This window comes from Astatotilapia calliptera, chromosome 16, assembly GCF_964374335.1.
Source record: "Astatotilapia calliptera chromosome 16, fAstCal68.1, whole genome shotgun sequence".
NCBI lineage: Eukaryota > Metazoa > Chordata > Actinopteri > Cichliformes > Cichlidae > Astatotilapia > Astatotilapia calliptera.
Window position 1 is genome coordinate 13773931 of NC_137437.1, and position 22394 is coordinate 13796324.

The 22394-nt window shown below is 38.1% G+C and overlaps 2 protein-coding genes across 4 annotated transcripts; both read left to right on the forward strand.

Moving 5' to 3' along the window:
- The first annotated feature begins 492 nt into the window (after positions 1-492).
- On the forward strand, positions 493-6153 carry LOC113007951 (G-protein coupled receptor 183). The gene is made up of 4 exons (XM_026145035.2): positions 493-649; positions 3526-3885; positions 4221-4735; positions 4834-6153. Exons 1-4 carry the CDS (start codon positions 562-564, stop codon positions 4996-4998), a joined length of 1128 nt encoding a protein of 375 aa, XP_026000820.2. The 5' UTR covers positions 493-561; the 3' UTR covers positions 4999-6153.
- Positions 6154-13060: 6907 nt separating this feature from the next.
- Positions 13061-18041, forward strand: gpr183a (G protein-coupled receptor 183a). 3 transcript variants are annotated; one of them, XM_080290635.1, is made up of 3 exons: positions 13061-13139; positions 13346-13457; positions 15347-18041. In XM_080290635.1, the coding sequence occupies exon 3, from the start codon at positions 15365-15367 to the stop codon at positions 16463-16465; it is 1101 nt and encodes a 366-aa protein (XP_080146761.1). In that variant the 5' UTR covers positions 13061-13139; positions 13346-13457; positions 15347-15364; the 3' UTR covers positions 16466-18041. The 3 variants fall into 3 exon arrangements, with proteins under 3 accessions (XP_080146761.1, XP_080146762.1, XP_026001499.1); XM_080290636.1 differs by having other exon boundaries at positions 13094-13224; XM_026145714.2 differs by lacking the exon at positions 13061-13139 and having other exon boundaries at positions 13154-13457.
- Positions 18042-22394: the final 4353 nt, after the last annotated feature.

The following is a 22394-nucleotide window of genomic DNA, read 5'->3' on the forward strand; positions in this document are numbered from 1 at the left end:
TCCCATAAACATGCCTAAAACTTGTGGAAAGCCTTCCCAGAAGAGTTGAAGCTGTTATAGCTACAAAGGATTGGCCGACATCATATCAAACCTTATGGATTAAGAATGTTACTCAAGATGTTACTCAAGTTCTATGGCTGTGAAAGATGGCTGAATACTTCATAATCTAGCATTATTATCACTCAGTGTTGGGGAGTAACGGAATACATGTACCGCCGTTAAGTATTTAAAATACAAAATATGAGTAACTGTATTCCGTTACAGTTACCGTTTAAAAAGGTGGTATTCAGAATACAGTTACTTTGTTGAAATAAATGGATTACACTGCGGTACTTTCCTGTTTCATTTTGTCGCGGGTCAGGACTGTTTGGGTTTTGTTTGACAGCTACGTGCTGTTGTTCCAGGCGGCAGCGTTACGGTTGCCATGGTTACAGGGCGACGCTCGCTCTCTCTCTGCGACTGTGTGTTTCCTAGGTGAGAGAGCGCCTTTTCGTTGTTGTTGTTGTTGTGCTAAGCTAACAGGCAGAATGCTACAAGCATAGCTCTAAAGAATGTAGCATCATGGGCAGTGTAGTCCGCAGAGAGAATGGACTGCCATACACGTTATGGGTCTGTGAGCGCGAGGAGGGAGAAAAAGGGGAGTGGAAAGGTACGAGTTGTCATCGAGGAAAAACGGGAGCTGGAAGCATGTAAATATAATAATAACCACTTCAGCCAAGCTATTAAGACTCGACTGTACACCGTGTTCGTGTTTTCCTCCGAAAACAATAAGTTCCGTTGGAGCAGTCTTTCAACGCCTCTCTCTGTCTCTCGCAAGAAAAGTTGACCCACACAACAAAGTAAAGCTAGCTTTCGGCTACGAGCCGACAGGGACCCCGCCGTATTAGTCAGAGGTCCCTTTACTACAGCTCGGAGTCGCGGACCTTCAGTAATAGTAATAAATCACACGGCAATAGTACATTCACGTTGTTGTAAAAAGCATGATAATATATTAAGTAATCCAAAGTATTCAGAATACATTACTGTCATTGAGTAACGTAACGGAATACGTTACAGAATACATTTTGGGGCATGTATTCTGTATTCTGTAATGGAATACATTTTAAAAGTAACCTTCCCAACACTGTTATCACTTTCACCTTGAAGGAGAGGTCAGAGGTCAAATTTGACATCTTTATATGGTACTTTCTATATGTTAACAATACACACCACACTTATAAGAATCATAGTTTCTAAGTTCTAAGGCTTTTTGTCAATTTTGATCAATAAATCATTAAGTTTATCTTGAAGACCTTGGTGGATTTAAGCCAAACTTGAATGGATTTTTAACATGACCTCACTCTATACCTTTTTTCAAGCTACTTAGATTACTGTGACCTGGATGACTGAGAACCTGCACAGACATATTTACAGACAGAAAGACATACATGCATTCACTTTTGTTTTTTGCTTTTTTGTTTTTTTCACTCATCAGTTTCAATTATAAAGGTTTTACAGTCATGTGTCATGAGGGAAATGGCAACTCCAGCTGTCAGGTGGCTGCTGACACTGCTAGCTGTAGCTACACAGTTAAAATTAGTCATAATTTATTAGAATTAGCGGGGATTTCCCTCCATCAACGCCACTGGACTATTCTTCATCGTCTTGATGTTTTCACTTTAAAATACAAAACAGTCCAAAATGTTGGGGCACCTAATTTCCATCAGTGAAGTAGTATGAGCACACTGCGTCTTTTGTTTGCAGTGAAGCTCGTGTTGCACCTTCCTTTGCCAACACAGATTCACATTGCCACATGTAACCGCTATAACTATTCTCAGAATTTAACACCTTGTATTTCAGTTTAGAGTGTTTATATGTTTTTAATCTTTCAGGCGGGTTGGTGGTTTTGATTTGTACATGCACATATATATATATATGGAGACACAACTGCCTTCAGACTGTTAGTGTTTCATTCACACATCAAGCAATACTTTAGCTTCCTGCTATATCTTCCATCAGTACCATCTCAGGCCTTCTGCATTTACCTCAGCTACATAAGAGTATGAACTTGAAAAACCTCAGAGACGGGAACGTAATAAAACCTCACACTCTATCACTTCATCTAACCTTTCTCAAAACGGCGCTGCACCCACTGCCAGCAGCAGTGAAAGTGACTCCTATGTTAACTGCAGTCAATTCAAATCATATCACAACTCCTTCTGTGGTATGCATGTAAGTCTTGCTTTTGAATATATTCAGACTCTACAAGAAGAAGTAATCAGTTCTAGTCAACCTACACGGTCCTTTTTTTCAATCCTGCTCCCAAATGAGGTGCATACTCTTCGACACAAGACAGAATAAGACAAGATAGGATATATTGTATCTTCTCCTTATGCCCAGATCACGTCATATCTTTCTCTTTCTAAATTGTAAGACGATTTGTATTTATGTACTGTAGTACCCTTTCTACTCTATTTGAGCACTTGTAATGCTTTCTACTACAAATCCCATTCGCCCAATCACACACATTCATATCGTTTTTTGTTTAACACTCACACACACACAAACTCACAGGGACAAACCCTCACTCGCTGCTGACGGATGCCTCAGGGCCAAGTCAGGGTTCAGCATCTTGCCCAAGGGTACTTCGACATGCTGACTAGTGAATTGGTAGACAACCTCTTTGTTTCCAAATCTCATAATCTTTTAGTTACTCCACTGTGCAACTAACAAAAACTCAAATTAATTTAAATTAATTTGATTTCCCCCTTAGTTTGCATCACAAACCCTCCCCTCAAACAAGATTTCTGCCACCACAAACAGTGCAAACCTGTGATGGTTTATATATATTTTGTCTGCATAAAGGAAAAAAACAAAAACAAAATTGAAGTCACACATCACAGTCCAAGTGGCTTCTTGTTGTCACACTTTAAGTGTTAATACCCAATAACGATAAACTTTTAGAAATAACATATATGAATGTTACTGTTATGTTCTCAGCATGTATGTAAATTTATGCCACATATATGTATGTATATGCATGTAAATACATAATGACTACCTGCCTCACAGCTTGTGATTTAAAGTAGCATTGTCATCCCAATTAAAAAGTAAAAATACTAAAAAAACTGAAATGGCAAATAGGATGACAATTGATACAAGTACATTATATCTTAAATGAGGGTATTTTAATGCATTGCATGTCCTGGGGGACAGGATGTTAACATGCAACTACTGTTGTTGTTCATGTGTGACATTTACCCAAATGTAATGTGTGATGTCAGAAAGGAGAGGTGGGATTTGAACACTTCACATAAACTTTGCAAAGATATTTCAAGCCTTGCTGCTTCTTTTACAACCATAACTAGCAGACTCTGCAGCATTTACAGTTAAAAAATACTTGGTTACTCTGTTTCTAACTGTAAGTATTCCTTATTATAGTTTTCTTTGTCTATATAGCAGCACAGTGGTCTGTTGCTCCTGTATTTACATGCATTTTCCTGCCTGTGTTGATTTATTATGACATTCTTTCTTATTTTCATAAAGTGACAGGCAAGATGGCTGGTGGAAACATGACCCTGGACTCTGTTGCAGTTCCATCAAACCAGAGCAGCTGTGATGTGTTTGTATACCAAAGAGCCGCAGTGGTCCTTTTCCCCATTTTCTACTCTGTGGTATTCATCATCAGCACATGCGGCAACAGTTTGGTTCTCCGTGTCATCTGCCAGAGAAAACAGAAGTTCAACTCCACCTCCATTTATCTGGTCAACCTTGCTTTATCTGATGCTCTGTTCACACTGGCACTTCCTGGGAGAATTACCTACTACATCCGTCACTTTGACTGGCCTTTTGGTGACCTTCTCTGCAAAGTGACCACACTTCTTTTCTTTACAAACACATATGCAGGTAATATGAGAAATTTTGTCATTGTACTTTTGGAGCTTGTCTTTGTCTATGTCTGTACAGGTGCTGCCAGATCTTTATACTAGTTTTAGTTCACTTTTTTCTATTTAGAAAGACACATGCAAAACATGTCAGTAATTACAGACATGACCAGTACATCATATCTGTCACATATGACATATATATCTACTAACACTCAAAAAGCATTGCATTTAAACTTTTGAAATACATGAAACATTTCCAAATGTTCAACAACAAAACAAAATGCTCAGATTGCAACTGGGATGGTGAACGCAATAAGCAGAAGCTGTGTGTCACTTCCATTACATTCTCACCAGGTATCGGCTTCATGACCTGCATCAGCTTGGACAGATACCTGGCCATGGTGCATCCACACCGGCTGCAGTGTTTAAGGAGTGTAAAGGTTGTTCGAAGGGTGTGCTGCCTGGTCTGGGCTCTAGTTTTTCTGGAGGTAGCGCCTCTGCTGTTCCGCAGCATGCTGCATGAGCATCAGGGAAGACGAACCTGCATGGAGTACTTCAACTTCGAGGGCTCCCGCTTCACTCCGTATCTTCTGATTCTGGCCTGCGTTGTGTCCTTCTGCTGCCCGCTTACCATTATCATGTGCTGCTATGCCAAGATCAACATTAAACTGCGAGATGCAGCTAAAAAGAACTCTGTAACTGGTCGCTCAAGGAGGAATCACAGGGCCAACACTATTATTCTGCTCATCCTCCTCACCTTCATCGTATGTTTTAGCCCTTATCACGTCAATGTCATCCAGTTTATGGCCAGAAAAATACACCACCAGCCAACCTGTGAGGAACTGAGAGCCTTTAAAGTGTCTTTACAGGTGAGAACTGCTGTGTTTTCTTTTTTCAATTGATTTTAAAATGTCCCCGTCATTTCTCTTTCTTTTTTTCCTTTTCATAATTTACCCTTACCTTCTAGATTACCGTTTCGTTAATGAACTTCAACTGCTGCTTGGATCCAGTCATCTACTTTTTTGCCATTAAGACATACAAGAAGAGAGTGATGAGCCTGTTTAAAGACTATCTCTATACTTCCGGCGCCTCCTCCAAAATGACAGCTGAGAACAGCAGCAGCAACACCTGAGAAACCACAGCTGATTCTGCAAGATGCACATATAGAACATATGCCACAGACCTATTTTCCCATGCTAAACTAAAAAAGAAAGAAAAAGAAAAGGGCTTTATTTTACGTAGTCTCTTCTGCTGATGTGTTTTTTTAAATCCCTTCCATCTAAAATATATATCAATTGTGTATGGACACATGCAGTGTATGTGCCTTAATTTAGCTGTAAAAAAATGAACTAAATCCTTGTTCTGCTGTTAGTGTTGCACCCAGTATTTGTTTGTACTGTATGTATTGCCAAGTGGTTTTGTTGTTGTTGTTTTTGTTCATATGATGGCCTTTTCTTTTTTTCTTTATGTGTTTTCTTTATTATTATTTTTTAGTTTAGTTTTTTAATTTGTTTGATTTTGTTTTTTGGTTACAATGTGTATTCAGTCTAGTATCAACAGCGTCATACAGTAATCGTAAAAGGAAGTTACTCTAATCCATGTTTTCGTGGTAAAAGGGATTTTGTATAGTTATGTATTTGTACATTGTTAAGAAAATGTCCCAACCTATGTGTTTGTTTCCAAACTCTTTCTGAAAATACTGTGGCCATTAACGCAACACGAAAGCAGCTTGTACTTCCTTTTTTTGTTAGAGAAGCACATACCCAGCCAAGTCTTGGGTGAAATTTTTCACTGTAAGAGGAACCATTTGAGCAAATTTGTAAAGCATACGCTCCTGCTATCAAAGATGTTATTCATATGATCCCAGCAGTATTACGTATTTCACAAAATGGAAGAACTGCGGGTAGGACAAAATGAGAACATGTCACACTTCTCTCTTTCATACCCACATCTGAGTTTTGTGTGGGAGTACGCAGATGAAAATCACCACTTCCTCACCCACCTTTCCTGCTCCCCTATCATAGGCCTCATTCCTGCTGGGCTCCACATCTTGTGGTGAGGGTACACTGTGTATTTTATGTGTGTATGTGTGTGTGTTTGTGTGTGCGCTCCTTGCAAATTTACGCAGGTGCACATTGTCTGTTTATAGCACAAAGTGTCATATTTAAATTTAACCTTTCGCATTTCCTGAGTTTTTCTGGAGATGTTGCCCTTTAGTTTTACATCGAAAACAATGTGCATAAACTATTCTATAAAGAAACATTAAACTGCTTTGAATGATTACTAATTTTTTTTTTTGTTGTTTTTTTTATTGCTGGGGAATTTATTCACTTGTCAAGACACGGGCTACACAAACAAGGAAACAATTTTTTTCCACTTCTAGTCTTCTGAGGTTCTGAGGAAAACACAGTGAAATGAAAAAAAAATGAAAGATGATTAAAACAGAAAGCAACATCATTGTCAGATCAGAATAGTAAAGGTTAATGAGTTCTACTAAGTAAATCCGAATTACCTTGAATGATTTTACATATTTTATTAAGGTAAATTAAGAAACATTTTATGTGTTCATATATGGGACACAAGCATTTGACGTATATGATGAAAATGTATAAATAAAGACAATAATACTAACAACATTAAGCAGCATTAATGGAAATGGCTTCATTTGTTTGAGATCTGCTCAGTAATTCACTGTATATTGTATGAACCTGATTAAGTCTAAGTGATCCTTAAATTAGGAGAAAAATGATCATTTAACAGATCAAACATAGAGGTTGTTAGAAACAGCATTTTAGCTCATCAGACATGGTAACCACAAAGGCAAACGAAACACTTCCTAGTGTGAGAAAATTAAGCAATAAATTGTTTATCACATCTGGCAAGAACCCGCAAGTTTGATATTCTATGTAGATCTTTAGATAGAGTACCAAACTCTGGTGCAACACAAGAAGTTCTCGTGTGTGTGTGTGTGTGTGTGTGTGTGTGTGTGTGTGTGTGTGTGTGTGTGTGTGTGTGTGTGTAGGGGTGTGTGTGAGAGAGAGAAAGAGTGAGTGTGTGTTTGTGTTTTGTTTGTTTGTTTGTTTGTTTGTTTGTGCATGGGCAGCACAGAATTAATGAGGTTAGCAGGAAATTGTTGCTGCTATTTTAGCTGCAACAAAGACAAGCTTGTTATGTTAATAAGTATATTCTATATTAGATGCTCGGATGTGAGAATGCAATGGGCTGGTAATTAACTTTTTACCCTGTTCAAGCTGGGATAAGGTAGTTATGAAAGTGGATGGATGGATTAATTTGGGATTAATTTAGTTTGGGTACAGGGTGAGCAATCTGAGCAGTGAAGCCCACACTTTTCTTTACCCCAACCACCACTGAGACATTCTCAAGAGACATAATCTCTCCAGCGAGTCCTGGGTCTGCCCCTGGGCCTCCTCCCAGTTGGACATGCCCAGAATACTTCACAGAAGAGGTTTCCAGGAGGCATCCTTGTCCGATACCTGGACCATCTCAACTTTCTATGTGAAGAAACAACGGCTCTACTTTGAGTCCCTCTTGCATGACTGAGCTCTTCACCCTATCTCTAAGAGCCACTCTTTGAAGGAAAATAATTCTGCTGCTTGTATCTGTGATATCTAATGAGCTTGGAAAGAAAGTGATTAGATTTCTTTAACGTTTTTTTTTTTTTTTAAGGTTTCAGCTCTCATCTGAGAAGCTTCTTCAGGTAAAAAGCAAATGGTAAAGAGTCCCAGGTATTTAATCCCTAGTGGGAGTTGTTAAGAGTGTCGTTGACCCACTATTGATCATGTGCCTCATCACATGCTCCAAGGTGTGAAAAAGGTTTTGGGCGAAACCATTGTGAGACTTTGCCTCGCCCCATTATGTGACCCATTGAGATCATCTGATGCAAGATGTGAGTGGGGTTGAGGCACCTCGGATGGGATCTCAAAACTGCATTGTAGGTGCCAGAGAGTTGGTGTCATAAGACACCCCCTCTGTTCAAAGATGCTTGTTCACAGTGGGCATAGATGGTCTCTTTCACTCCTCTTTCCAGCCATCTGTCTTCTCTATAGTGTATAAAAGCCTATTTCTTCTTAAAAGGTGCACAATTGCAGAGGTGGGAAGCAATGAAGCAAAAAATCCTGTGTTACTGTACTTAAGTAGAATTTTCCATTATCTTTACTTTCCTTGAGTATTTAGTTTTCTGGAAACTTTTTACTTTTACTTTTTACATTTATTTTCTTACAAATATCTCTACTTCCTACTGCTTACATTTTCAAAACAGGGTAGTTACTTTTGGTTTAAGACATTTGAGGAGTTATTATTTCACGCTACTGTATACCTTCAATCCTGAATGTTTTTGATTCAATCACCACGGCTTATCATGAAAAAGGCAAATGAAAAAGACAAAATCATGTAATTTATGCATGATTTACTGCGCAATATTCAGGTGTTCTTACTTCAGCATCTAGCTACCCCTACAGAGAGAAATGAGCACAAAGAGTGACATTTTGTTTTTGTTTAAAAGTGGTAGGTAATTTCAAATGTAGCGTTTCTATCAGCTCAACAAACATCAGCAAACACACAAACTGTTTCTGTGAAGCTTAGGGCACACTCTGTATGCTAGTTAAAGGTACAATTGCGATATTTCCCAACAGGAGAAAAGAATGAGAGCTCACGTCACTCAAAGATGGAGCAAGATGTATGAAAGACAGGAAAGGAGAGGAAGACAGAGTTCTATTTAAAGGTAAGAACAGCTAGTTATGGAGCAAGAGACATTGGAAAAGAGAAAAAAAAGTACTTTTGTGAAATCTGAAATGCAATTTTTTATTTTTTTTTTTAAATTGAGATCCCAAGGGAGACTCCCCCCCCCCCCCCCCCGTATTTATTGAACTTCCATTGGTACCTGTGAAGCTGTACAAAACCGTGCAGCTAGATGTTACAGTTTTTCTCGATTGCTTAAACAAATTTTTTGAAACTATGCCTCGTATTCTCAAAACACAAATCCATAACATCTCACCCAATTTCCCAAACATCGTATTTTGAGGTCAAAATGAAGCTCTACACCCAAAACCATACCCTATGGTTGCAGTAACAGTTCACCACATCTGACTCATGTGGTAAAGCAGGGGCATAGTGTTTACAGTTCAGTGTTTACAGTGGGTGTCCGTTTTGGAAAGTGTCATTATGGTTATTAAATTTGGGTTCACGAGACTGGTTATAGTGTTTAAGCAATCAAGAAAAACTGTAAGATCTTTCTCCTACTTATGAATAGCACTCAGTGTGCTGCTATGTTGAGCATATAGTAAGAATAAAAGGAGGCAGAAATAAAATGAGTTCTGTCTTTTTGCTAATATAATTTTATTACATTAATATAGCACAAGGTTCAGTTTGCTTTGGACAAAAATAGCTGGTAGAAACATCTTATAAAGAGTTATCTTTGTTTACTTTCTTACTTTAAGTTTATTTCAGAGCCTTTACCTGTACGTATACTCCACTTTTGCTTCAGTGTAAAAGTTGAAACAGTACTTCAACTTTTACAAGATTATTTTTAAACCCACTTAATTACAGAATGTCTGCATTTTAGCCACCTCGCCACACGTGTAAGGAAAATCTATTTGTGTGTTGAGCAGCAGAGTTGAGTTGAGTATGTGGTTTGTGCCAATAAAAGACTCGTCAAATCTTCTCTACTACTGTCAAACAGCTTATTCTGCTATTAACGCTTGTTTGGTGTTGGTTATTGGATCAGATTATTGATGTCTGAAAAATAAACAAGACATATTGCTAATTTATCAATTTATTAATATAACTAACAGGAGCCTCAGTCCTCCAAGATGACAATGCTCGTCCCTGTAGAGTGGGGTTTCCAACAATATAAACAGGGGTGCACATAAGTGGTCTGCAGGTGCGCATTCGCTGTCAAAATAAAAGACGCGCACCAGATAAGAAGTTGCAATGCGTGTTTGCGTACATAAGATTTTCTGGAGGAGGACAGACATTAGTTTAGAACTCTTAAAGATGTCGAAGAAGCAAGCTCCTGTAAGCAGTTACTTTGGTGTTCCTCCACCTCCAAAGAAATGTCAGAAGGAGTCCGAACCGCAAAAGAAGCGCGTATTCTCGGAAAAGTGGTTGCAGGAGGTGAGCCGGCTTCAAACAAATGATGAACGCACAGATTTATGATTACATACTCTCTCCATTCCATCCGAAGTTGAATAGACTTTTTATTTGACTTTTATTCTTGAGTAGAAATAAAATGAAACAGCACAGGATTCTGTTACCTTTGGGATCAGACCAGTTCAATCAGTTAGAAAAACAGATTTAATTTGCTGGGCAAGGTTGTTGTCAAAGAAGATACTAAAGAGAAGTACTTGTGTAAGATAAACTACCTTAACCACTGTACGTAGATCTCAAAGAAATTCCTGAAATTGTCAATTATCTCTGAGTTGCTTTAGCTTAATTGTGCAAAACTCTTGAGCCAGCCCTAATTTCTTTACACTGTATATTGATAGGAAAATGGGGGAAAATCTGATTTTAGTGAAACATTTTAAACATTTTACCAGTTAATTTTAGTTTTCAAATTTCAATATCTATCTATTAATTCCATGCAATTTCCTCTAGTTAGGGCAATGTGTACACCCTGCATGCACAGATAGTGACATAAATCTCTTTTAGGCCTGCTGATTCCAACACTGACTTGAAATTTATCTCTTTTTGTTGCAGGTAGAAGAACTGTAAAGGCATTACTGCCATCCTGTGACTTCTTTATGCTATGACGCAAGTACTGTGTGTACCATGTGTTGGGAGCGAAGCTTTGACCTTCTCGTTTTCTTTCTCCTGTTGCAACATAATCTAAATATCTCAACCCGCAGTGCATTCCACTTGCCAGAAGAGAGCACTGCTCCTGGGTAGATGCTCCTGATCTGACGGAGAGAGTTTGATAATCGGCCAGATACAGTTAAGAAAAACTGTTGTGACATGACAAGAAAGGCACATGTATAAGGATTGCAAGAGCATAGTTATTGCGACATGTCCTCTGCTCTACATGGTCCCACTTCCCGCTAATAAACTGCATAAAGTCATTGTCATCACAGGAACCCATTGGTCCACAGGCCACTGAATTGCATTAATGTTGAAATGATGATTTGTAAATATGTTTAAAAGTAGTTATATGAACTTGGTTTTGAAGTTCTTGTAGCCAGAACAGCATCAGCTGTTATTGTCCTATAAATGAATTAAAGTAAATTGTGCTCTCAAATATTAATGCAATCACCGTATATACAATTTAGTCTCATGGGAATTTTGTTACTTGGTAGATTTGTTTTTGGCTTGTTTTCAGCAGTATGATGAATAGCCACAGGAGTTTCCTGTTGCTGTTGCACTATACTGAACCACAAGCTGAACAGCCTTTAAAAGATTGCTATCGCACTATTGATAAGCAACTCTACACATTTTTAAAATCTGTTAGTGTAAAAACTACGCTATACACCCTGTGAGTAGACCAGCCAATTCAATATGTGACATTTGTAAATCATGAACAGTTTTTTGTTTTTTGTTTTTTTTATTTAATGAGGGCAAAATTAAGGTTTTAGCTTAATGTTAAAAATTAGCAGTGTTTGGTTTCACGTGTCCTATATATTAATACTACCAAACCACAGTTCTGAACTGATTATGAACTATTTGAATACACTGACAAGTGACACATAGATCATACTACTACTGCCACACTGGCAGCATGGTCTTTACAGCCATGGTGACAATGTTTGTGTGCCATAATATGCAACTCAGGAGGAAATCCTTTTCACTGTTTCTCTGTCAAAACTTCCTTCCATGTGCACAGGATGTACAAATTTTGTTTAATTTTAAATTAAATTTTTTTTTTTTTTTTTTACCAATTTCTCATTTTATTAGTCTTTGTTTTACGCAACTGATTTTGTTGTTATTGTCACAAAAAAAACTATCAGATATCTTTAACAAAAACCCAAGATTTACAAGAAATGTAAAAATGTTATTAGTGGCTTAGCCTTTGCACTGGTACAATATGTCTACTATGAATAGCAATGGTAAAATTCTTTGCCTTTTGTCTGTCATCACCGGGCGTGTTCTGGCTGTCTAAAGACCAGTGAGTCAGACGCACAAGGACAGGCCATGAGGAAGTTAACTGCTTCCTCTCTCTCACTACCAGACATGTTTTGAAGGAAGAAAGTTTGTGGCCAACAAAAAAAAAACCCCAAAAAAACAAGAACAACAGAAATTCTTTTAGAAATATTTCCATTTCCCACCACCTTAACAAGCATTTAATAGATGTTCTTAGTGATTTTTTTAATTTTTCTTTGAAGTTTGAAGTTGAAGTTCTTCCACACCTTAAAAGCAGTGAACTGAATGACTGAATGGAAAAACAAAAGGTGCAGAAAAGATATTTATGCTCTCCACTATACAGTTGCCATCACACTTCACATCCTGTAGTTGTGCGCGTTCAAATTCAAAGTATCCTAAAGGGCGGTGGTGATTTAAAGGTGTTAAAACCACAGGATAACTGTTGCTATAAGCTGTAAGTATACCGAATTTGAAGCTCTAATTTGAGCATAGCAATAGCATTTTGTCTTAAAGTTAATTGATGCCTTCAGAAAACCTGCTCATTTAAAAGCACAGGTATGTAAAATCATTTTTTCTTTTTTCTCTGCAATATATCAAAGCATAACCACATAATACAGTGAAACCAGTCTCTGATCTCTTACTCCAAAGCATGTTTGCGACTACCACATTTGCCTGCGGGAATTCTTTACTATATTTGTGTCGTCTCAGATCTGTGTGGTTCGTCAACTTTGAAAGTGAGCCTGAGCTAATAACATCAAAGCCAATGTATCTTTGGACTGAAGGGGAAGTTTATCACTCATTTAGCTATCACTCATTTGTTTAGTCTAGGGGAAAACTGATCAGAAGGAAGCGAATTACTCTGAGCTTGAATTGAGGATTACTGGAGAGAAGTGCGGTGCTGTTGTGGGCCAGTCTCTTTACAATAATACATTAAGAAAAACATAATTGCTGTGTTGCATATATGATTTTATAAAAATGCTGACGGTCATACTCCTGCACCTGAAGCAACATCCTCCCATGAGTACTCACATGGGCACAGCATGTGTATGAAACCTACATTTTGCCCCCCCGCTCAAAAAGTCACACATGACTCACCACCCACTTTTTAGACCACAAATGCCAATGAAATGATTTGTTTTATTTTGATGTAACGAGTGACACTGAGCACGTCTTTTGGCGTTATCAGTAGGTGTTTTGCAAGAGTTTTTTTTAAAGACAAAACTTTTGAAAAAGTTGAGTTAAAGCGAGAAAAGTGAGAGACGGGCAAACGGTGCGAAAGAAACAGAGAGAGAGAGAGAGAGAAACTGAGCGCTAGAACAGGATATTTTGTCACTATGGTTACTGGCAGGAGATACTGATCTTGATTACTTTGTCTTGTTATTTTCACCCAGGTCAGTGTGACGGTACCACGCTCAGGGCAGCTGTGATATCTTTCCGCCAAAAATAACGTCGGTTGAATAAATGGGACTTCAAGTCTGATGAGCAGCACGTTCCATCTGTAAGGTAAGTTTCTCTCTGTGTTTTTTCCAAACTTTAACTTGTTTTGTAGTGTAACGGTGAACACCGTGTCTCTTTTGACTTGCCAAAATCAATTTCAGGTGATCATATAGATTAATATACGTGGACTAAATGTATGAAAACAGGGCATAGACTAGAGTCAGGAATTTACTCCACGTAAATGTCTCACACCAAAGCAAAAAAGTGTTTTTAAATAAACATTTTTAAATATCGTTACAATCTTCATCCTTTATTCTTTAATGTAATTGAATTTGGCAGATTCAGAAAAACAAAATACTCGCTCACTTGTGTAAACGTGACATTACCACAATCACATTACTAACTATCTTAAGAAACACACTTTTATAACACACACACTTCAAATTTGTGAAGTCATACAACAGCTTTTTGAAACTATTTAAACACAACAGTGTTCAATTCAATTCAATTTTATTTATATAGCGCCAAATCACAACAAAAATCGCCTCAAGGCGCTTCATAGATACAGAGAAAAACCCAATAATCTTAAGACCCCCTATGAGCAAGCACTTTGACGACAGTGGGAAGGAAACAGTGTTGTTGCAGGTTTGTCCAAAATGCAATTGGTGGGCCAGGAAACATTTTTCTCCACCCCACCATGTGGTCAAACAGATAGATAGAATGATAAGGCAGTCTCAATGTACACAATGTGGCACTCCAACTGCCTTCAAGGGTAGAGTACCTTGGGGAAGCTCACTTCCTCATACCCAAGGCCAGCTAGTAACACCGCTTTTTTTTTTTTTAATAAACTTTTTTTTTGTGCTGTTTATGTGACAGAGTTGCAGCTGCATTGAGAATAGCCGTTGAGCAGAGGCATTGTTCACTGACTTCCTTCATGGCACTTTTAACCACACGCGCTATGCCAGAAACGTCCTGTGAGTCAAAAGTTGAAATAAAGGATTGGAACAGTTTGGAAATGAACGTGACTTGTGCTATTTTCCCTGGTAGTCACTTGAGACAGAAATATAAGAAATATAAAACCAATTATGCTATATTAAAAAAAACAAACCACAATCATCTGTCAGAATAGAAAAGGAGAAGAGCTGCATATGCAGATTAAAAGCTAAATATGCTAACCTCACGCTGCGAAAAAGTAGCCAGTCGGGACATAAATGTACAACCTTTGGAGGCGTTCGTTTATCTTTTCGTAATGCATTATGATGTTGGCTCAGGATTTTATGAATCATCTGGGTCGATGGGACTGTGATGTTTGAAAGCCAAGGCTTCATACGTGTGGCTGTTTACATGTGCTTTGCAGTTCCAGTCTGTCACCAGTTCCTCTCAGATATCAGGTGTATCTTTGTTTGCACAAAATTTCAAACCACAAGATGGCACTACAAAGCAAAAAATCTATTTGTACCTTACAGCACTTTGTTCACAGTGTTCACTGTTTCACAACTCATTGTTAACTCTTGCTGTTGACAGATCAGGTTTTACTTTCATGAAGAACAAAATAGTCAATTTGCTTGCTTTGACTGTCCATAGCAACAGTTTTTTTAAAATATAACTTTATAATTTGTTAGAGTTTAGAAACACAACCTAAAAGATAATGTCAGCATTGCCATTTAAGATTTTTTTTTAATGATACTGCCATTCACGCAACAATTTTGTAGACTGTGAGGAAATTGACTTTTACTTCCCTTTCGAAACACGGTCATGGATCTGTAACCCTCTATGTGTTCTCACACCAATGTTGATAATAGTTTCATATCATCATAAAGAAAGTCTCAGCAGTTCAGTTTATTTATTTATTTTCCTTTAATTTGTTACATACAAAAAATAAGAAAAAAACTCAAAGCAATGTGTTACTCTCTAGATTGAAACCAAGTGTGATTGTATTTTTTTCTTTTATGCAGATACTCAATAAATTTAAGATGGGTTCTGCCGCCGCAACCACAACCGTCAACAGTACCTCTAACTGTACCACCCTGTATGCTCATCGGGAGTATGCCAAAATCCTCATGCCTCTTTTCTACAGCCTTGTGTTCTTTGTGGGACTGTTTGGTAACTGCCTGGCCCTCCATGTAATCCGTCCCAATCTGAAGAAGATAAACTCCACTACCTTGTACTCTCTCAACCTGGTCATATCCGACATCCTCTTCACCCTCTCTCTGCCTTTGAGGATCATCTACTATGCTTTGGGTTTCCACTGGCCACTAGGAGAAGCTCTGTGCAAGATCTCAGGCCTTATCTTCTATATCAACACCTATGCGGGAGTCAACTTCATGACCTGTCTCAGTGTGGACCGCTTCATCGCCGTGGTCTTGCCTCTGCGTTTTGCCCGACTCAGGAAAGTCAGTAACGTGCGCTACATTTGTGTTGGCGTGTGGCTGCTGGTCCTGGGTCAGACACTCCCACTGCTTTACATTAACATGTGCCACAATGAACCTGATGGCTACATCACCTGCATGGAATACCCCAACCTTGATAAAGTTCCACATATTGCCACTACACTGATTGGTGCTGTTGGCTTGGGTTATGTTATCCCTGTCGTCACCATCCTGGTGTGTTATTCTGTCTTATGCTCCAAGCTTCACTTAACAGCCAAGAACAACCATTTAACAGAAAAGTCCGGCAGGAGCCGCAAGGCCATCGGAGTGATCTGCTGCGTGTCCGTAGTGTTTATCGTGTGCTTCAGCCCCTACCACATTGACCTCCTGCAGTACATGATCCGCAAGCTGGTGTCGGAACCCGACTGCAGTCAGCTCACAGCCTTTCAGGTGTCACTGCACATCACCGTATGTCTGATGAACCTCAACTCCTGCTTGGATCCGTTTATCTATTTCTTTGCCTGTAAGGGCTACAAAAGAAAACTCCTGAAAATCCTGAAGGTGCACGTTAGCATGTCATTCTCCAGCGCAGTGAGAGTGTCTCCTGAAGGTTCCTCCAAGGATTTCCTCGACGGTAACAAGATCCAGCTAAACAGCTCAGTTATGGGAACAGTCACAGAACGAAGATCCCACTATCACGACTGATCTAAAGAATTAAGGGACAAAGAGCTGCACAGAATAAGAGGAATCTTTTTGTTTCGTTTTGTTTTTCTCAGGGTGACTTTTCTCAAAGATAGTGTCTCAAATAAAGAGGTTTTAACCTTTAAATGGACTTTTGCATCATCACAAATGCCCAGCATCTGTAGACACTGGAAATGGATTGTTTTCCACAAGTGAAAGCACTCAAAGGACATTTCTGGAAATGTCTGAGAATTCAAGGAGGAACCTGTTGCAGAGCTAACATGGAGAATGGGAGGAAACCACAGTACCAATAGAGCCACACAGGTCTGGAAGGCACCAGCCTGGATTCAAAACCAGCAAGCTCACATCAAAGGGACTCACTTACAGTGATACTTCTATGAACTGAAATGTAAGGATGAATTAGATCTGACAGAAGTTTCATTCTCGTACAGAATCACGCTTCAATTGTCTTTTATTTTCCCCAAGTTTCGGTTCAGCTTTCAGGTGTAATAGTTCAGGGAAATCGACAGAGATTATTCCAACTCTCTGCCAACCTTAAATGTTTGCAAAAGCAACATATTTAATATTTTCCTGTTTGGATAATCATGCATTGTTATTTAGTGGCTTGAGGATGAGGTTGTTTTTTTATTGTTTGTTTGTTGTTTATTTAAAGAGACGTTTGCAACAACTTTAACTGTTCTGGATCTGTTTCTATAGTTATTATTTTCTGTCTGCGCAAGAGTTAGAGACGCAGTGGTTTCAAGTGCTATATGTTCCACCACCAGCAGTTTGTTATGTTTCTTGTTGAATTTTATGGTCTATATTTTAGGTTTAATGTGTGAACAACACACAGCATTTACCACATGTAAATAGGCCACAGGGCCGTCATAAAACTGTATGCCATGTGTAGTGATATATTTATAAAACCGCTGAAAAACTGCAGAAACTGCATTTCACCCTGTGGTTTGCTAAGTGATTAACATCTGTTAAGTCAGTCATAAAACTGTTTAGCTTTGCGAGCGAGCTCGTAGTACTCAACAAAAAATTTGGGGGCATTAGAAATCTTTAAATATGTAACCATTATACCGTACTTTTGGAAGGGTGCTAAACTTATTCTTTAGTATGATTTTAGAAGTACAACTAGTGCAATAAAGCCCGAGGTAGACCAATCATCATACATGTGTGGCTGGAATTACCTGAAGAAACGGAAAGCATTGCAAAACTCTAAATTCACAAAAAAATAAAGTGTAGCTAAATCTGAAGATAGTTAGAAAACCTTTAAAGGCCCTTGATCTTTGCCAGTCTTTAAGTTTAATTGATTGTAACTTTATAACACATTGTATTATTTACTTTAGTTCAATCTGTTACTTTTCTTATTGGAGCAGCTCTAACAGCATCATTTTCTTGGGGATTATAAAGTATTCTGATTCCGATTCTGCCCAGATACTGATATGCTTTTTTTCCTTTTTACTGCACCTTGTGTAACTATAATTGGTAAATGAAAACTCTTCACAGCATTGTTTTTGGAGCAATTGTCACTTCAATGCTTGACATGTTTATGCAGCACTGTACATAATAAATGACTTGTAATAATTATTAATAATGTTTTGGATGTGACTGAGATTGTGTTTATATTGTGGTTATATCCGCTTCTTGCTGGATGCAAACAGCAGCTCTGTTTATAGTATATTGAGTCACCACTACGAATCGTTCTTAGATTTAACACCCATTTCACGTTATCTCACAACACCATCACCTTCCCACTGAACTAGAAGGCCATGAAGGGATGTCAGGTCTGGTTATTAGAAATTCAGTCAACACAGATGTGTTTTATCAGTGAAGCAGCAGAAATTGTGCACATATAAATTTCAATATTTGAGGTAAGAAAGAATTATAAAATATAACAGAATATTGCATGCATCCAACAATATTTTTAAGGACATTGAGAAATGAGCACTAGTTTAACTAATTTAACTGGTTAAGTAAGCCAAATGCTTGGTCTGAGGTTTGAGAAAAAAGAACAGTGGTGTGGTGGAATGCAAACTCTCACCTCTTGCATAGCAGCCTGCACCCAACAGTACACCACCATGAACTTATACCTTTCAGCACAAAGTTCAGAGAGCGTCTACTGTAAGCTGGCATCAAAAGGTCTGAAAAAATATGTGCGAGGATTTATTTTTACTGCCTTCGCATTTTGGAAAGGTGTAAACTTTTTGCTTTTAGTTTGAATTACACATGTGTTGGGAGACTGTGACAGGCCTTTTGGTCGGTTCAAGCTACTGAAGACAGTTTGAACTTTAGTTCTAGAATTTGATCTTATATTTGTTTACATATCTTGCTATCAGGTTGCACAATTCTGTCTAATTTGCTAAGATTGTGAAACAGTGGCCTTTTTTGGCTGTTGTGTTTAGAACAGAGCAGAACAGAAGGAATATTTCTGAAGGAGGCTTTGATATGCGATTGCAAAGAAACGGAGCACAATGTTAAAAAAAGACTAACTAGTGAGAAGTTCAGCAGCGTTTAACGCTTATGTGTCACTATAACATATGCCAGGGTGGCAGCAAACCCACAGAGCAAAACACATGGCACCATTTACAAAGTACAGTACTGTGAAGAACTTTGAACTTTGGAACGCAAGGGGTTTGTAGCACTTATTACAGAAAAATTTTATATATATGAAAAAACGCTAAGAGTGCCATTAAGTGAAGAAATCAGAGGTACTAAGAGTATCCAAAAACTGTGCCACTGATTTGTAAAAATTAGCAGTTGGGTGGAATTGCTATCAAGAAATTTACAAGTATGTAAATATAAAAGACATCAAAACATCAACAGAAAAACTTAAAGCATCTTAGTATTTGTATTAAGAAAACCTGGTACTCTTGTTACAGAGCTGCCAGCCCTCTGACACATTCACCACCCACATTTAGTGTGTCACACAAACATTTGCACTTACACATTTGAATGTCAATGTGTTTCCTGTATCACTTGATTTCTCACAAATAATCAAACGATAAAAGATAAAACGACACCATTTTAATGTATATATAAAAGGGGATGTTGAGCTCTCAAACAATAGTTTTCAAAGGCACACTGCCATCATTTAACAAATCACAACATGACCACATTAGATAAAGCCTGGTAAGTTACGCTGAAGACAGATTTGCAGTTGTAGTGTCAGAGCTAGCACGAAGGTGCTGCACCGAGAACATGGTTTATAGCTTCACCTGGATGTAATCTGATCCACAGATCTGTCAGCTGTGCTGTTTGAAAACCAAACAGCAGCGATGTACAACGATAAAAACCTGAACTCACGGTTTTGTCTCCTCTGAGTAGGCTGACATTAAAAGTACTCCAACAAGTAATTAACGTAACTTTTCGCTGTCACCTCTGTACAAACCTGATTTAATCTCTAAGCTGCAGGAAGTTTGCTGGTGTGGTAGCTGTGAGAAAAGGAGCAAAAAAGTGAAGCTGTGGTAAAAATACTTGAAACTAGACAAAATACTTGGAATGTTATCTGATGACATTTAGTCACCAGATAGAAATTAATCAGCCATTTAAGTTAACCATCTACGTCACTGTCATACGTACATGCAAAACAGCATCTTTCTTTCTTGGATTTTACGCCTTTGGTTATACAAAACAAGATATGTTTTCTTGTTTTGTTGTTCATTTTTTCATAGGTCAACTTATGTTACTGGAATGTTTTGCATTTACATAAGAGTTAAGTATGAGTCAGAATATATGCATATATTGACATATATGCATTTTGACACTGTTATCTTCGTACGTTTAGTTCAACGGGAACATGTCTCTTGATGATAGTGTGGTTTCTTCGTTTGCAATAAACACATATTTCACACATATAATTGTCAGCTGCTTCATCGTGCTTTGTTTCTGTCACTTATATTTCTCGGAGGGGCTGACAGTATGAACATCATGTCAGAATCATGGCCATAGGTCAGATATTTTAAATATGGAGGTTTTTGAGACAAACCTTTATAATAATCCCAACTAATACATGGAAAATTGACAGGTAATGAATGGGTATTTAGTTAAAGTTTAGCATGGTGCTGCATGGTGGTGGCCATGCTCTAGGTGTGAATTTAAGTGTAAATGATTCTCTTACTCTGTGTTAGCACCGTGGTAGACGCGCAACATGCTCATGGTGTGTCCTGCCTCTCACCCAGCGATGGCTAGGATAGGCTCCATGATGACTGATATTAACTAATCTTTAATAATTACAGAGTTGATGTTACTTTGTCGCATGTTGTTGTGACATAAAATGATTAATTTATGAATTAGAAATTAATTTACATGTGTGTGTGATAACAACAATATTCTAATGCATAGGTGTCAAACTCTGGCCCGCGAAGCCATACCAAATTACTATCAGAGCTGGCCTACTGGTATTATACAGCTAATATATATATATATATATATATATTGTTTAGTATTAAGCTTTGCTTGTTCCATATTCAGTTTTTCAGCAAAACGTGTTTGAGTCCATAAGAAAAGATTCATTCTGATATCTGGAGGAATAAATATATTTCAATAAATATTAACGTTAGCCCGCGACTTTGTTGCAGTTTTGAATTTTGGCCCACTGTGTATTTGAGTTTGACACCCCTGTTCTAATGAAACTGGCACAAGTAACATTTTATAGACTCTTGTGGATTTTTTTTTTATAATTTTAAACATTACTTTTATATGACTCGAGCGTCATTACTGTTTAGTGTGTGTGAAAACGAGAAACACCAAAGGTCACCAAACGGGAAACAGGGAGTCCCACACAGGCCTTCTAGCACACTGCAGTGGGTCTGAAAGGGGGGCCTGATGATGAAAGTGCGCATGTGGGAGCCAGAGTGCTTCTTGGACAGGGTTGAGACAAACCATAATTCACTCTCACATTTAGACTCATCAGCTGATAAAGTACATCATAAGATCGACCTTTTTGGTATGAGCTATCACTGCTAACCACTACACCACAGCGCAGCTAACTAATGTGGTCAAAGAAAGAACCTTTTCACAATGTTTGCGTACAAAACCCTTCAACTCTGCGCCACCTTGAACAAATATTGAGTTTGCGAATCCTTAAATTTATAAAGCAGTTACTACAAATAAAATATGATATACTGATATAATGCTTTCTTTAATGTAAAAATAATATATACGTTCCGCAGTGAATAAATAAGCCACAGGCTGGGTGTGTTGTAGTATTTCTTTTCAGCCTCTAGAGGGCAGTGTAAAACAGCGTAAGAGAGGTGGTGATTAACCAAATAAAATGTGCTTCTCAGAGGGGCCATATATCAATTCTAAATGTAGACGGAAGCTACAAAAGAGGACCTAATAATCATTTTATTGAAATATTACTTTTATGCTTTTACAAAAAATGGCATAGTATAAAATAGATAGTTTAAAAAGAGCAAAGGGAGAAGGGGAGAGGTAGTTGATGTCTGGTTATCTGTATAGAGAAAGCATAAATACACTCCTTGTTGCTTATACAGGTGAATAATTAAACATGTACTATAGAGTTGAATATTGACGCAACCACATGACAAGTATCAAAGAGAGGAAAACATCACACAGACTGTTGTCATAACAACATATTGCAATGAACACAAAGTACCATCTGGTGCGAGATTTTTTTTAAGACACATCAAGAGGACAAGCCGATAGATAATTATTTCCCAGGAATAAGAATTAGACTGAATGAGCTGTGATCAAAATGCAGTACTAAAAAAACCCCAAAATCCACTGACAATAAGAAGAAGTTTAGCATCAAAGCTGACAAATCTGCACGGCACAATTATGAATGTGCATCGGGGCAACATGTAAAACCTTTTGTGGGAGCCGCAAAAAAGAAAAAACCTGTGGTGAGTGATGGAAACGGTCTATTTTAAGCCCTGCGAATGAACCAGCGAGGACGTGAACAGAAGAAGTTTTGTTCTCACAA

Bases quoted from the DNA above. Each gene is read 5' to 3' on its own strand.
- LOC113007951 (XM_026145035.2), top strand. From the start codon at position 562: ATGGGCAGTGTAGTCCGCAGAGAGAATGGACTGCCATACACGTTATGG. The intron at 650-3,525 runs GTACGAGTTGTC...ATTTTCATAAAG, and splicing joins AGAAAAAGGGGAGTGGAAAG to TGACAGGCAAGATGGCTGGT. The intron at 4,736-4,833 runs GTGAGAACTGCT...CTTACCTTCTAG, and splicing joins CCTTTAAAGTGTCTTTACAG to ATTACCGTTTCGTTAATGAA.
- gpr183a (XM_080290635.1), top strand. From the start codon at position 15,365: ATGGGTTCTGCCGCCGCAACCACAACCGTCAACAGTACCTCTAACTGT.